Here is a 13,648-nt window from a genome sequence, read left to right as displayed (position 1 = left end):
CCACTATAAACCCACAACCTGCTACTAAAATAAAATAACAATTAACATAATTACCAATTAAATAATTAATACCAATTAACAACCAATTAATAAATAATGAATAATAAATTAATTTCCACAATTACCATTATAAAATATACATTAAATAAATATTAATATTTTAAAAATATCAATAATTTGATTATAATTAAATTACTTCCCACCCTATTCCTCTATAAATCCACAACCCGCTACAGAACTAAAAAACACAAAATTTAAATAACATAAAATTAATAACTACTAAAAAGGTAACACATATATTAAAAAACAAAAGCAATACTTATACAAAAAATTGATCACATACTTTTAAAATACATACTAGAACACATAACACTAATTTAAAAATCGATATTTTAAACAACTATGGTGCCGATTCCGATCCTGGATAAACCGGGTACGAACCGTCGGACGGAGCGTTTTCTCCGTCCGACTCGTACCCGGTAGAAATACCTTACAAACATGCAAGTACGATTCGTACGCAAACACCATTTGCGTACGATTCGTAAAAACCACCGACCGAACAAAAAATTCCCACAATTCTGATCCGGGACACCGCGGACCTGACGTCCGGACGGAGTCAGGCAGCGTTTCACGAACCAGCAAGTACGATTCGTACCGACGTCACTCCGCACAGACAATATTTTACGGGAGCCAAAAACTGCCGGGAAATCAGGACTACGCGCAGAAGGAGCACCTGTACGCGACGGACAGCCATGGACCCCAACCTACGTGTCATCCCGGCCCTCATTGCAGTCCCCCTGGTGTACAGGAACCGACGCAGACGCCGCAGAAGGTCAGAACAACACCCAGGGTCAAGGGGGGGGGCAGGGGCAGGAAACATAACCCCCACCCAAGTCCAATATCAAACATGCCCTGTACATACCTGACCCCCAGGGCCTGGTCACTTCGGGGGTGGGGGCGTCTCCACCAAGGCCTGAGTCCGCCACAACGGAAGTCAACATGGACGCGAACCGGCAACACAACAATTGTGGTACGCACCATACCCACGCCTTAAGAGCGTGGGTACGGGTCGTACCACGCCCACCCCTACGTCACCCCAACAATGGCGGTACGGCCCGTACCCACGTCCCAAAGGCATGTGTACGGAGCGTACCCCCACCCCACCCCCGTTGCTACGGTGCGGACCCCCACCCCCGTAGGTACGGAGCGTAACACCACCCCCCGTAGGTACGGAGCGTACCACCACCCCCGTATGGACGGTGCGTACCCCCACCCCCGTAGGTACGATGCGGACCCACAGCTCTACGCGCTGGGGGTCCGCACAGTACATACAGAGGTGGGGGTACGCTCCATACCTACGGGGGTGGGGGTCCGCACCGTACCTACGGGGGTGGGGTGGGGGTACGCTCCGTACCTACGGGGGGGTGGGGGTACGCTCCGTACCTGGGGGGGTGGGGGTACGCTCCGTACCTGGGGGGTGTGGTGGTACGCTCCGTACGTACGGGGGTGGGGGTCCACACCGTACCTACGGAGGTGGGGGTATGCTCCGTACCTACGGGGGGGGTGGGGGTACGCTCTGTACCTGGGGGGGTGGTACGCTCCGTACCTACGGGGGTGGGGGTCCGCACCGTACCTACGGAGGTGGGGGTACACTCCATACCTACGGGGGTGGAGGTACGCTCCGTACCTACGGGGGTGGGGGGGGTACGGTGCGTACGTGGGGGGGTGGGCTGGGGTGGGTGTTCGGCGCGTATGCGGGCACATGTTTGGACGTCACCATGGTTGCTATAGCGGTTCGCTCCGTACGGTGTTTTTACCATACGGTTGTGCATTCGGACGGACGGGACGGATCGTACTTGCGCGTTCGGACTTCGGTTTGCCGATTCGTACGTAAAACAGTCCGGGGACATGTCGGACACTTTTTCCGACCCGAGGACGTGTGGGGGAATTTTCCCAATGCGATTCGTATGGATTTTTTCACATACGAATCGTACTTGCTCGTTTGTACGGTACTTGTACGATTTGTACGGGAAAAAATCCGGATACGATTCGTACGGGGGAAATTTTTCACGGATCGGAATCGGCACCTATATTTTTGCAAACAAAATTACTAACTTCGATATTTTCAAATACGATATTTCTTACCTTAAAGTCGATATTCTTGACCACGATATTCTAGGTGTCGATATTTCTGTATCACGATATTTCCAAATCTGTATTTGTGTATGTCGATATTTAAAACTCGATATTCTGTCTGTGCACCATAGGAAGGAAGGGCTGTATCAATAAGCTGTAAGAAACACCACCAAAAGACCCAGCTATGCAGTGCCATATGAACATTATACCAGGACCCTTGTAACCCAACATTGCATCCAGTGCGACAATGAGACATTTACAAGAGTCAATGTGTTCTCCAGTACAGTATATCCCAACAGCAAACTATCAAGAACCAAGGAGGTCTCACACTCTAGTCCCTGTTATTCTCTTTGTAGCTTCTAAAAATGGAAGGCCAGAGCCACCCTGAGAAATGCATTTTCCCACCATGTTGCACTCTAAGTGGAATTGAGATACACAGGGATGCACGAAAGTTCAGGAACAGCAGGATCAGCTTGCCATAACAATGCTGTCCATTCTTCAATGAAGCTGACCTTGGTAGCACTATTTTGTGACATCATAAAATGGTAGAGTCCAGGATGGAAGCCCAGGAACTGCTGCTCCACTATGGCACCCCCCCCACGATTCTAACGGTCACTGCCTTCAAGCATGATTGCCCCATTTATGCAGCAGCTTACCACTCATGATTGTAGGATGCACCACTCCAGCATGGAAGGAACATTGGATGTTTGTTATCAGGCCTCTGCTGCACATCTCTCTCACAGGGAATGGCAGGAAACAGCAGCATATTCAATGCAGTGCCCACCATCTTGGCACACCTTTAAACTGGTGAACCTCACGTCACCGCCTTTGATACGCCCGAGCCTCTTGATTTCCAAGACTGTAGATACTATGGCAGCTCCACATCAGGTTCCTCTATGGCTAGAGAGTGTCAGGCGGGCTAGCAGCCAGAAGAGTGAGGGATAAGGATCATCCAGCAGAGCAGTGGTGCTGGAACAATTTTCAGACTGGGCTGCTGCCATCAATGTGACATCACTGAACTCATAGGACTTCTGAAAACTCCAAGCCTCACACAAAGAACCAGTGTCGCAAATGAGTCCATTCAGCAGGATAGCGCTGAGGGTGTAGTATGTAGATGGTGTTGCAATTGGGAGCACCCTGTCACAAGTATATTACTAACGCAAGGTGTGGTAGAGCGTTTTAATTTACATACAACACATTTCCATTGAAATGTCCACTACATTGCACAGAGTTATATTTACTAATAAAACTATACAGCGCACAAACGATAATGTGTGGAAATTGGGTTTCAGCAATATTTGTCATTTGCACAACAACAAGTAAAGTGTCTTGATTTGTTTTCATCCTTTGCTTCCTTCACCCTTGAGAATTAGAAAAAAGGTGTTATATTTGTGTTTTTCTGTTTATTTATTTTTAAATTGTTGTATAGTTAATTTCTAGGTTGTTAAAATTTGTTGTGTTAGAAGAAACCAACATTTTACAGCTTTTATTTTGACACCAGCAAGATTGTCATAAAGCTTGCAGTACAAAATCCTCAAACTTTGCACTAATAGAAAGAAAAGTTACCTTAGGCATTGGCAATAGCAATAGGTCTGCTTATGAATGCACTAACAAGCCAGACCTAAAAATCCATGTAGGTTAATGACTGCCCTCACCCCATCTGTGCTGCTGGCAGAGAAAAAACACTATAAATGACCTAGTTTTCTAAGACACTTTAAAAGGATTACAATGCTGTGGTGTGTACGTACACCTGAAAGTTCAACCTCTGCCAGCTCTATAAATAAACCAAACGATCACATCTATGTGGAGGGCAAGCACTTTTTGGTGGAAGCACATAACTTCTGTCCAACCAAAACATATACTCCTGGTTCTCAACTTGTGGGCGGAGCCAAAGCCCCTCTCTAAGGATGCTCACATAATTGTTGACAGCTGCGCTGTTAAGCCATACCATAACCAGTCTACAAGCTAATAGAATACGCACCAATTTGCCAGGAGACTGGACTGACATTTGACCTGTCTTTGAAAGCACGCACAGCAAATGCGACACGATGAAAAGAACATTTAAAGACATCGGAACTCCATCTTATTCTGAGGGTACTGCAGCGTCCTACAGCGCCCCAAGTTCTAGGGCCTATGCACCGAGTTCCCAAAGCAGCGGCTGTTCCGAGTGCTACTCGGATCAGCCCCTCTTCGGTATTTTGGAAACATACAGCGGTAGAACTGATTATTTAAAAATAAGATTTTACACAAGTTATTATCCCATTGGTTCGTTCCAACTGCACTTCTATTAGTAAAATGAAGGCATTATAAAGTGATTATTTTCACGGTCATCCTAACAGAGGAGAATCCCTTGCACCTGCCATCCCCCACCCCACATGTCTGGCAGTGCCAACCCATTAACTAAATATTAACCGTTGCCATAATATATTAGAGAAGTGAAATCTGTTCTCAACTCTGAAGCAGGAAATTGTGTGTATTTTTTTTTTTTTGTTCCTTGTTCCTGTTCTTTTTCAGCAGTCTGTCGCGCGACAGAGCATTCGACGGTGAGAGCTCGAGCTGTGTGTGGGGACGGTCCCAGCCTCCAGCGTGTGCGCAGCCTGCAACCCGGAGAGGGAAAGAAACGAAAGAAAGACTGCGCTTCGAACGGAAGATGGCAAGTATTGCGGCGTCTTAATTTAAAAAACTTGATGCACTTGTATATTTTATTTTTCATAGAGTTTGACTACAAGAGAATAAGAGTGAATGTGATGGAGAGTGAGTAAATGAGTAAGAATTAGTGACAGTGAGTGAGTTGAGTGCAATTGAGTGAGTAATAATATCTTTATTCGTTTTTTACATAAAGCATAAAAGCTCAGTCAAATTCACATCTACAATAATATTACTATCGATCACAACAGACATGTAAGAAACCTGTGAATTAAAATAATGATGGTAATGATCCTATGACATATAATTATCCACTTACGGTTAGCTAAAAACAATTTAAAAGGTGGACTAATACTAAACAACTCCTCTGGATCCAAAGTGAATGACCACATTCATATCATGTGCAATATTATGAGGCTCGATAAAAAAAAGCATGTGCAATACATTCCGGAATAAAGTTTTTTTTTTTATTTGCTATAACATTTACACTTCCTAGTGAACTGTGGTGTTTTATTAGTTGACTCATTGTTTTAGGATTCTTAATACCATATAAACTGTTAAACATTTTAGAATATAATATTAGTTGAGTTTTCATTGTTTTATGGGGAGTTTCATCTTCCTGTATCTTAATTTCCAAGCATACAGCAAATATCTGGACAGCGTGAAGACTAGCCACTCTGTGCAATCACTTGTGAGGATTCAAATCATATGTTTTAAAAGATTCTCTGATAGAATACGACATACTGGAATTAGCCACGTTCTTTTGATCTCAGTTTACTCGGGACAGAAGAACAGGAAATGTTCTTCATTTTCATGAGTAAGCCATACATGTGGGGCAGGTGGGCAAAATATTAGCACCCTTCCACTTACTGCAAATTTCATCTACTGGCAGAATACCATATCCGTATTTTAGAAACAAGGATTTCGCTAACGGCAGTTCTATACTATTCAAAAACTCCTCTTAATACATATTATTTTTCAGATCTAGAAACCTCCTTTTTAATTACCTGATATTTCTCCCTTTTAACTATAGCTCATTGATGTTATCCCAATATCTCTTTTTTTATTAATCAGGGTTTTTTCTCAATACTCTCAGGGTAAGTCCAGAGCTCATTCAAACCCAATTTGTACATCCAGCTCTTTATGTATTTTAACCATAGGATATTCCCATTGATATCTAATGCCATCGCAACAAGCACTGATTATCTCAGGGGAGGTGGTGAATTATTTGACCATACTCAAAATCCAGAAAGCAAGGGACCTAAAAGTAATCACATGTGCTACATTTTTTAGTTCCAAATCCAGTCGCATGGGAGTCAAAGGGGCGTTTTGGGTAAGATCCAAAACTGCGCTCATAAAAACATTGTCAGTTATCAATACCCACTACATTATTCTGGCCCCATAACTCCATATACTGTGGCTCCAGTAGCCTTGGCTTTATAGACTTTGATAAGTGAGGCAACTGGCCTATAGATTGACATTTTCAGTTTTTTTTATTAATGCAGAACCTACAAGTTGGCTCTTTGCAATTTGTGGGGCCCATGACAATAAGTTTGTCAACCTGACCCCCAAATAATCGAATTGCTTCACCTGCTCCAATAGGATATCACCCATTTTGACCGTACCCCTAAAGGACTTATGTGGATTAAATGCCATGAATTTAATTTTCATTATGTTTATTTGCAGCCCAAATTCCCAACAAGATGCTAAAAAGCGATCCAATAAAATTTGGAGCCCCATCGGGGTCCTGAAAATATGTAGGGTATTATCTGCAGAAGCAGACTGCCACTGCTTGATCAGCTAGCTTTGGGGGGGTCGCCTCTGCAGTCAAATAGTGTTTCAATCAATCCATCAATATATAGGGTGAAGAGTAGGCGCCAGTACACACCCTTGATCCTAAAAAGAATGAGTGGCAGTTAATATCTGTAGGAACGAATGTGTGAGTCAGAATGAGAATATGTTAGAATCAGAATAAGAGACTATAAGTGAGCGAGAGTAAGTATGAGTGAGAATAAGAGTGAATGTGAGTAGAGAGTGAGTAAATGAGTAAGAATTAGTGACAGTGAGTGAGTTTAGTACAATAGAGTATCTGTGAGTCAGTGTAAGAGTGAGAGTGCAATTGAGCAAGAATTAATGAGTGAGAGTGAGTGCAAGACAATGAAAATGAATGAGTGCAAGTCAATACGAATGAATGAATGAATGTGAGTGTGAGTGAGTGAATGAATGTAAGTGAGTGTGTTATGAATGTGGTGTTGTACTTGCAAATCTGCCATTGGACCTGATATACGAATGGGAATTCTTAGTTAATAGAGACACCCATGACAAAATACTGGCACTGGTATACAAGATGCAATTCTTAGTATGAAAGGCACCTGTGACAAAATACTGGCACTGGCATACTGGAGGTGGTTTTTGGCATAAGCACAAGGGGCATCATTCGTAAATTACTGGTTCTGGCTTACTAGAGGTAATTCTGGGCAAATGGGGCAATTCTGGTGATTGCATACTTGAAGAAATTCAGGTATGGGGGTACCATTGCCAGACATTTAGGTAGCACATCGGAGGGAATTCTTGTTATAAGGGAGTAAAACTCTGGCATATGGGAGGGGGCAACCACGACAAAATTAAATGCTGGCCCTGACATACTAGAAATAATATTTGGCACAAGGGGCACCCATGGCATATTAGTGACATCTATCACAAAATGCTAGGCCAGGGACAATGGGGGTCTTTTTTGACAAATGGTGGCACCCATAGCAATTTTTTTTTTAAAATGGGATCAACTCAGTCTCATCAGGCATCATGTCTCATTGGCTTGGCAGACCATGAAAGGCTTGATTATTTGATGAATGCCCTTTTAGGCTCTATGGATATTCATCATACGTACGTGAAAAATTGTGTGTTATAATGCACTATTTTATCCCAGTTTGTTCACAGAGGCTTGTCGCATTGACTTTGCTCGTTTGCTACAATTCACTGAGAGTTTTAAACTCCACCCCTTTCAAAGATCATGTCAAAACCCCAAGAAAGGTGGTATCTAAAATAGGCATGTGTCTGTATTGTTCTGGCGTTTTAAGAACACTGTTAACACGGAACTTCAACAATGTCAGTTTTGTGATGTCCTCAGTTAATGTGACATCATTTCATGGAAGATTTGGGGGTGATAGGTCCTATGATGTCACTTCCTGTGACATCATTAAGGTCAAACAGTGTGTGATGCCACTTCCGCTAACCCTGGCATTTTGTGAATCGACATCCATGTCAAAGCCCTTTCTATTCATTTTTGCTAGATTCCCTGTCACCTCTTTGTGGAGAAAATGTCTTAAAAGTCCTTTCCTAAAATTTTGAATATCATATCATTTTTATTTTCTGATCTACTTATCCATTTGCAACATTTGCAATGTTGTTTGCAAAATATAGTAACCTCTCAAAGGTTTTCAGCTCTGTGAGATAATTGTGACTTTTGCAACGATTTATGTTTTACTTAATCTTATTTAAAAGAGAAAAATGTCTCCGTTCAGAATGAACTTTGTGGAAAACAGGGCCTCATAAGAGGAACCAGAGTGATCCTGGAGGTAATGCCGCTCTGTGAAATCATGTGGGATAATACCAAATGGGAAAATTCCAATAGTGCAGATTCCGTTTTTCCCAGTTGTAGTACTTTATTGTCTACTCTTTCTTGCTAGCTGGAAAACTTGACTCCTGCATATTTTTCAAGCAAACATTTCTACAGGTTGTTCTTGGTAAAACATTTCTGGGGGAAAAATCACTATTAATGTTATATTTTTGCAACACTTGTCAGCATCACCGCACTCTATGACGGCTTCACTGCCGAACTGATCAGGAGACGTCAAGTCATACAAAATGCAGCAGTCAGGTTCACACTTATGTTTGCACCCCTCATACATTACCCCACTCTTCAACGAGCTCCACTGACTCCCTTTCCACAAATGCAGTCTTCAAGCTCCTCACCCACATTTTGAAAGCCCTGCACAACCTAGACCCTGCTTACCTCAACTGCCACGTCAAAGTCCACACTCCGACCAGAAACCTACAATCAACTTGTCTCCTGCTCCCTTGAATCCCTTGCATCCATTTAACCGGTGGCTGCTCCTTCTCATACCTCACTCCCAAGGCCTGGAACTACTTCCCCTTGCCCATCAGAGCTGCCTTCCCAGCCCTTTAGCTACGAAAGAAAGTGAAGACATGGCTCATTACCTAGACCTCAGACATGTCCAGATTAATTCCCTCCTTATCTTGACTTGCTTGAAGGGGCTAAGGCTGAGGCCTAAAGCCAGTGGGCAGATTTGTCGATACTTCGCACGGCCTCCGGCTTACTTTCCTGCTCAAAACCTTTTTTGTGCTGTAAAGTGGTCCCTTTTGTAGTGCAAACTGCACGATGCTCTACTTTACGTTACATTGCATCAAACGGACATGCAATGAGTGGCACTTTGGTGTTCCAACGCTACCAACCATAGTGGTTCGAGCAAAGACAGAGCACAAAGATTGTCTGACCAGGTTTTGTGTAAAAAAACACCTCATTGAGGGAGGGGTAAAAGAGGAGAAATGTTTTGGTTTGTGCGATACGCACATTGCATGTGAGCTGCATTCAGCAGCACACATCCAATGTGTGGAATGTTAAAACAAATTGTCTAACCATAGTATTTGTTACTAGAAGGTTATCGTTCCAGTCCAAAGCCTAGGCTAGACATAAAACACACCTATGTTATGGTATGGATATTGGTAGAGCAGTCTATCAACCGCTTTCCGTAACCAGGTATACGCCCCATGGTCAGAATGGGTTACTCCAAGAGCCAAGCCTTCAGTTTCTTGCAGAAGTCAAGAGAAGAGGAGGCTCTGATGTGTAGAGGGAGGTTGTTTCACACTTTGGAAGCAACTTAAGAGAAGGAGCAACATAAGAGAAGGCTCGATCTTTGGCTTTGTTTGCGTATAAGTTGAATGTGTGTGAGTAGGAGTTCGGCTGAGCAGAGGTGTTTGGCTGGTTGGTGGAAAGAAAAGCAATTGTTCAGGTAGTCAGGGCCTGTGTTGTGTAGTACTTTGAATGTATGGATGAGAAGTTTGAAACCAAAGGTGCAAAAGTGCAAAGGTGTGTGTATGGTACTAGGCAGTCAGTTTGTATGACAGCTCAGCGGAAGAGAGCAGTAGCCCAATTTGATTAAAAATAGCTCTGTGCTGCTTTCTCTCCCTAGTGCAAGAGTGCAGCAACTTTGGTTGCAGCACTCAGATGCACAATTATTTAATATGTGTGTCCCAAGGTGCTGTTACTCGGCATGAACAGCAGTCAGGGAGGGAAATGCCAGGAACCTGCAGATAACACCTGCAAAGTGCACGCAGTGGGAGACAGATGAAGGGGCAGATTTACTAGTAATAGGAATTTACACACTGCAGCTCTGCAAGCAAAGTTGCTGTGCTGTTTTGCTTGAGTGGGAGAGAGCATGCATGCCATTTCTACTAGAAATGACACTGCTGCTCTCTTATCAAGCGCTGTTGCGTGTTAAGGCTGCCTAGCACCATGCACAAAACTTTGTACCACAGTCCAGAGGTGGTGTATGTGATGTCAAGCATAGATTTTGTACTGGAGTTACATTTAAGTAGAAAATACTGCGCTAAGAAATACTTCAAACAAATTTCCACTTTCAATGTGAGCTGTACAGTGCAGCACACTTGCAAACGTTTGAGGAATATTTTTCGAATTTGCGCCTGTCTCAAGGAGGAGTCATTTGTTGATGCAAAGCCCTGTCTACCATTCTTAGTAGAAAAGACTTTGAATCCATGGCTGGTAGTATGAGAATGCCCATGTACCATCCATGGGATGCTTCCTTGAAGCAAAGTAGTACAAAGGAGCACAAAACGCTACTTTGCTTTACTTTAGGAAACTTTCCCATGCAAAAAAAAGGTTTTCGCGGGAAAGTAAATCCAAAATCAAGACTTTGCACTGGTTTGCATCACTTTTGGTGGCTTTGCATCAGTGTAAATTGTTAACAAATCTGCCCCAAAGTGCCTAGGCTGACTGTGGGGCACCCTGCTCACAGGAATGTTGCAGTTTGCTGCCTTACCTTCGACTGGAATCCTCCACAGGTCCCCTGATTATCAAGAAGTGGTATTAAAATGCTTTTGGCGTAGAACTGGTGAGGTGGCTTGATGTGTTGATATGTATGCCAACTGCAGTTCTGGCTCAGTTTAGTTTGTGGTTATGATGTGGACTTGCATAAAACAACGTGTATTGAAAACTGTTGCTATAGTTTTTATGATTACTGGCAAATCATTTCACCTACCTGAGCCCCAGAACTGTAATTTGGCAAAAGTTGAGGCACTGACACAAGGGATGAAGGCAGTGGTTCCCAAATGTTTTCAACCGGCGTCTCCCTTGACCCATTGGCCATTGCCAGTGGCTCCCCACTGTTACTTCTTTTGGAGGATGGGGTGTATGTAAGCCCGGCCTAAGGAGAACTTGCATTTTTCTCCCTGAAAATAATTGGGATTATGCTGATGAAGGTATTATAATCATATACGCAGTGTGTTTCGTTTTACTAAGGCGGCGCCTCTAATAAAATATTCCTAGGTACACTTCTTTGCCCAAGCCTTTTTTAGAGTACCCTCTCAAACTTTTTATCCCACTACAGTGCTAGATAGCACCCCTATGCATGTAAGCCCCATTGCCAAAGTGTTTCTGCGCTTCAAGAATATTTGCATGCACTTCCATTTCCACCCATGTCATATGTGCCAACACATGTGTCTCAGCAGGGTGACTCCCAATTTTTTAAACCACATACAGCTTTATCTTTGCTGTATCCTCCCTAAAATTGCCTCCAAATCAATGCAAGTAAAATAAATTCCTCCGATTTTAAATTTTCTTTTTTAATGTCCATCTTTGCTTCCAAATGTTGGCATTATGCCGTATATGGTGTTTTACTTCTCTGTGCTCAAGGAGAGAGCAGGCCGGTCTGGAAATGTGTGTGTGTATTGAAAGAAATGTGTACTGGAAGTACCTATGATTCAAGTACAACTGTCAATACTTAATAATACTTAGTGTGTTTAATAGACAGGACAACTGTACTTTCCTGATAACTTGCATTGGTGTAAAATGCATTTGGAAAAAAACGAAACTATTAACGAGTCTAACAGAATAAATCAGGCATCTTCCGCTTACTTTGGGAGTGTTGGAACATGGTGATCCAGTGAAATATGGAGGTCATCTCCCTCGACATGCCAACAATTTAGCACTACATTTACAGCTTTAGGCATGTCACTTACAAATCATCACCATCATGCGTTTAAGTCAAATTAGTTTAACTGAAGCCAACAGACCCTTCAACATTAAATACATTAAAGTGCTTGGTGCGCGGCTCCCCTGGCTAGGTAGGGAGCCATGGCACACAGTTTGGCAACCACTGGATTAAGGTAAGTATAAAAAATTGCAATTTATATACTTACAGGTCAAAAGTGATAATTTTACTGCTTGGAAGTGCTATAGCATAACTACGCTATTATTTGTATCTTGTGTGCTTTTTCCCATCAGCAAAGGATCATGGAGTTGCAAGAACTATTGCCAACTCTTCCTAATCAGGAGGAAATCTGGCAAATGTTTGCAATTTCTTTGCTTTGTTTTTTACTGTTTCACTCTTACCAAACAATAGCAATGCTATGTTAAGTAAAAACATGGAAAATAAGTGCACATGATTTTGAGCGGTATAAAAGGAGGAACTCCCTTGATAATCTACATGACACTTCCCTTTGGATTTCTTTATAGCAAGGAGTCTCTCCCTTGAATTCAGCAGACAGAAAATGAGTGTACAGTGATTATCTGCGACAAACAGTACTTATAGGTGTTACAAGGCTTCAGAGACCCTACCTTGTTATGTTTGCTGTCTCATGGTAAATTGTGATATCTCTAGCCAGGCAATTGCATCTGAAAGGTTGTGACTGATTTTCTATGAATCCGTTACTTTAACCTTTCACAAGCAGTTTGCCTGCAGAGTAGACTTCATATTTCACCACATCTGCCTGCTCTATGTAGCAAACAAACTAAGAGATACACTTTCTTGAAAGGCAACCAGTTAGTTTTGAGAGGAGTGACGGGAGAGGGCAAATAGCGGAAACAGGAGGAGTTGAGGAGAACGTAGTATGAGGCCAAACTTCAATTATTATTTTTTTTAAACAATTTTTATTAATTTTCAATTGATCTAGGATGGAAACCAAGATGACGAACAAAGGGACAAAGGGGGGTTCAGTTACATGCCCCAGTTGTGCGTCAGAAATACATGACAAAACAGGTTATTGAGGACATGTCTATGGCTCCGTAAACTGTCCATATCTACTGCCCATACAAAACCCATGTGTGAGTTCTTTGCAGAAGTAATTGTCGAACCTTTGAAAATTCAAACCCCAACTACCCTCCCACCCCACCTCCCTCCCCACCCACCTAGGCATGTCACTTAAGTGCTGACTACGAAAGATCAGGAGAGCTAATGTCGCAATAGGGCGACACATTGGAATGAGAGGAGCTGAGTAAAAGCAGGCGTGCATGTCAAACGCCACTACTATTTGTGAAGAAACAGAGCAAGGTGGGTGCAAAGCTGACTATGCGTTAGCCTATGACTGCTACAGGGTCATTCACAGTTGCCACCTCCGCATCATCTTCAGGGGATTTGAGAGCTACGACAAGCATTTCCCAGGCTCTCGCCATCTCCATTGTCTTTTCACTCCCCATGCAATTAGCAATTTGTAACCTAATCACTCCCTCATACTCAGACCATTGCAGGAAGTCCGCTTTCCACTTAGCAACACTAGGGGCCTGCTGCGCTTTCCAATGAGTGGTGATGGTTCTCTTGGCTACTAGGAAGCC

General features: G+C 43.0%; 1 protein-coding gene across 1 annotated transcript in view; it reads left to right on the top strand.

Moving 5' to 3' along the window:
• Nucleotides 1-4,657: 4,657 nt before the first annotated feature.
• The window catches only part of LOC146797855 (toll-like receptor 7), a 111,244-nt gene continuing 102,253 nt past the window's right edge, over nt 4,658-13,648 (top strand). Inside the window, exon 1 of the mRNA XM_085625055.1 lies at nt 4,658-4,789. Coding sequence (XP_085481181.1) covers nt 4,787-4,789 — 3 coding nt within the window. The 5' untranslated portion in view covers nt 4,658-4,786. The remainder of the gene's footprint in view (nt 4,790-13,648) is intronic.

Source organism: Triturus cristatus, chromosome 9, assembly GCF_964204655.1.
Source record: "Triturus cristatus chromosome 9, aTriCri1.1, whole genome shotgun sequence".
NCBI lineage: Eukaryota > Metazoa > Chordata > Amphibia > Caudata > Salamandridae > Triturus > Triturus cristatus.
This window is presented reverse-complemented; position numbering and strand designations above follow the sequence as displayed.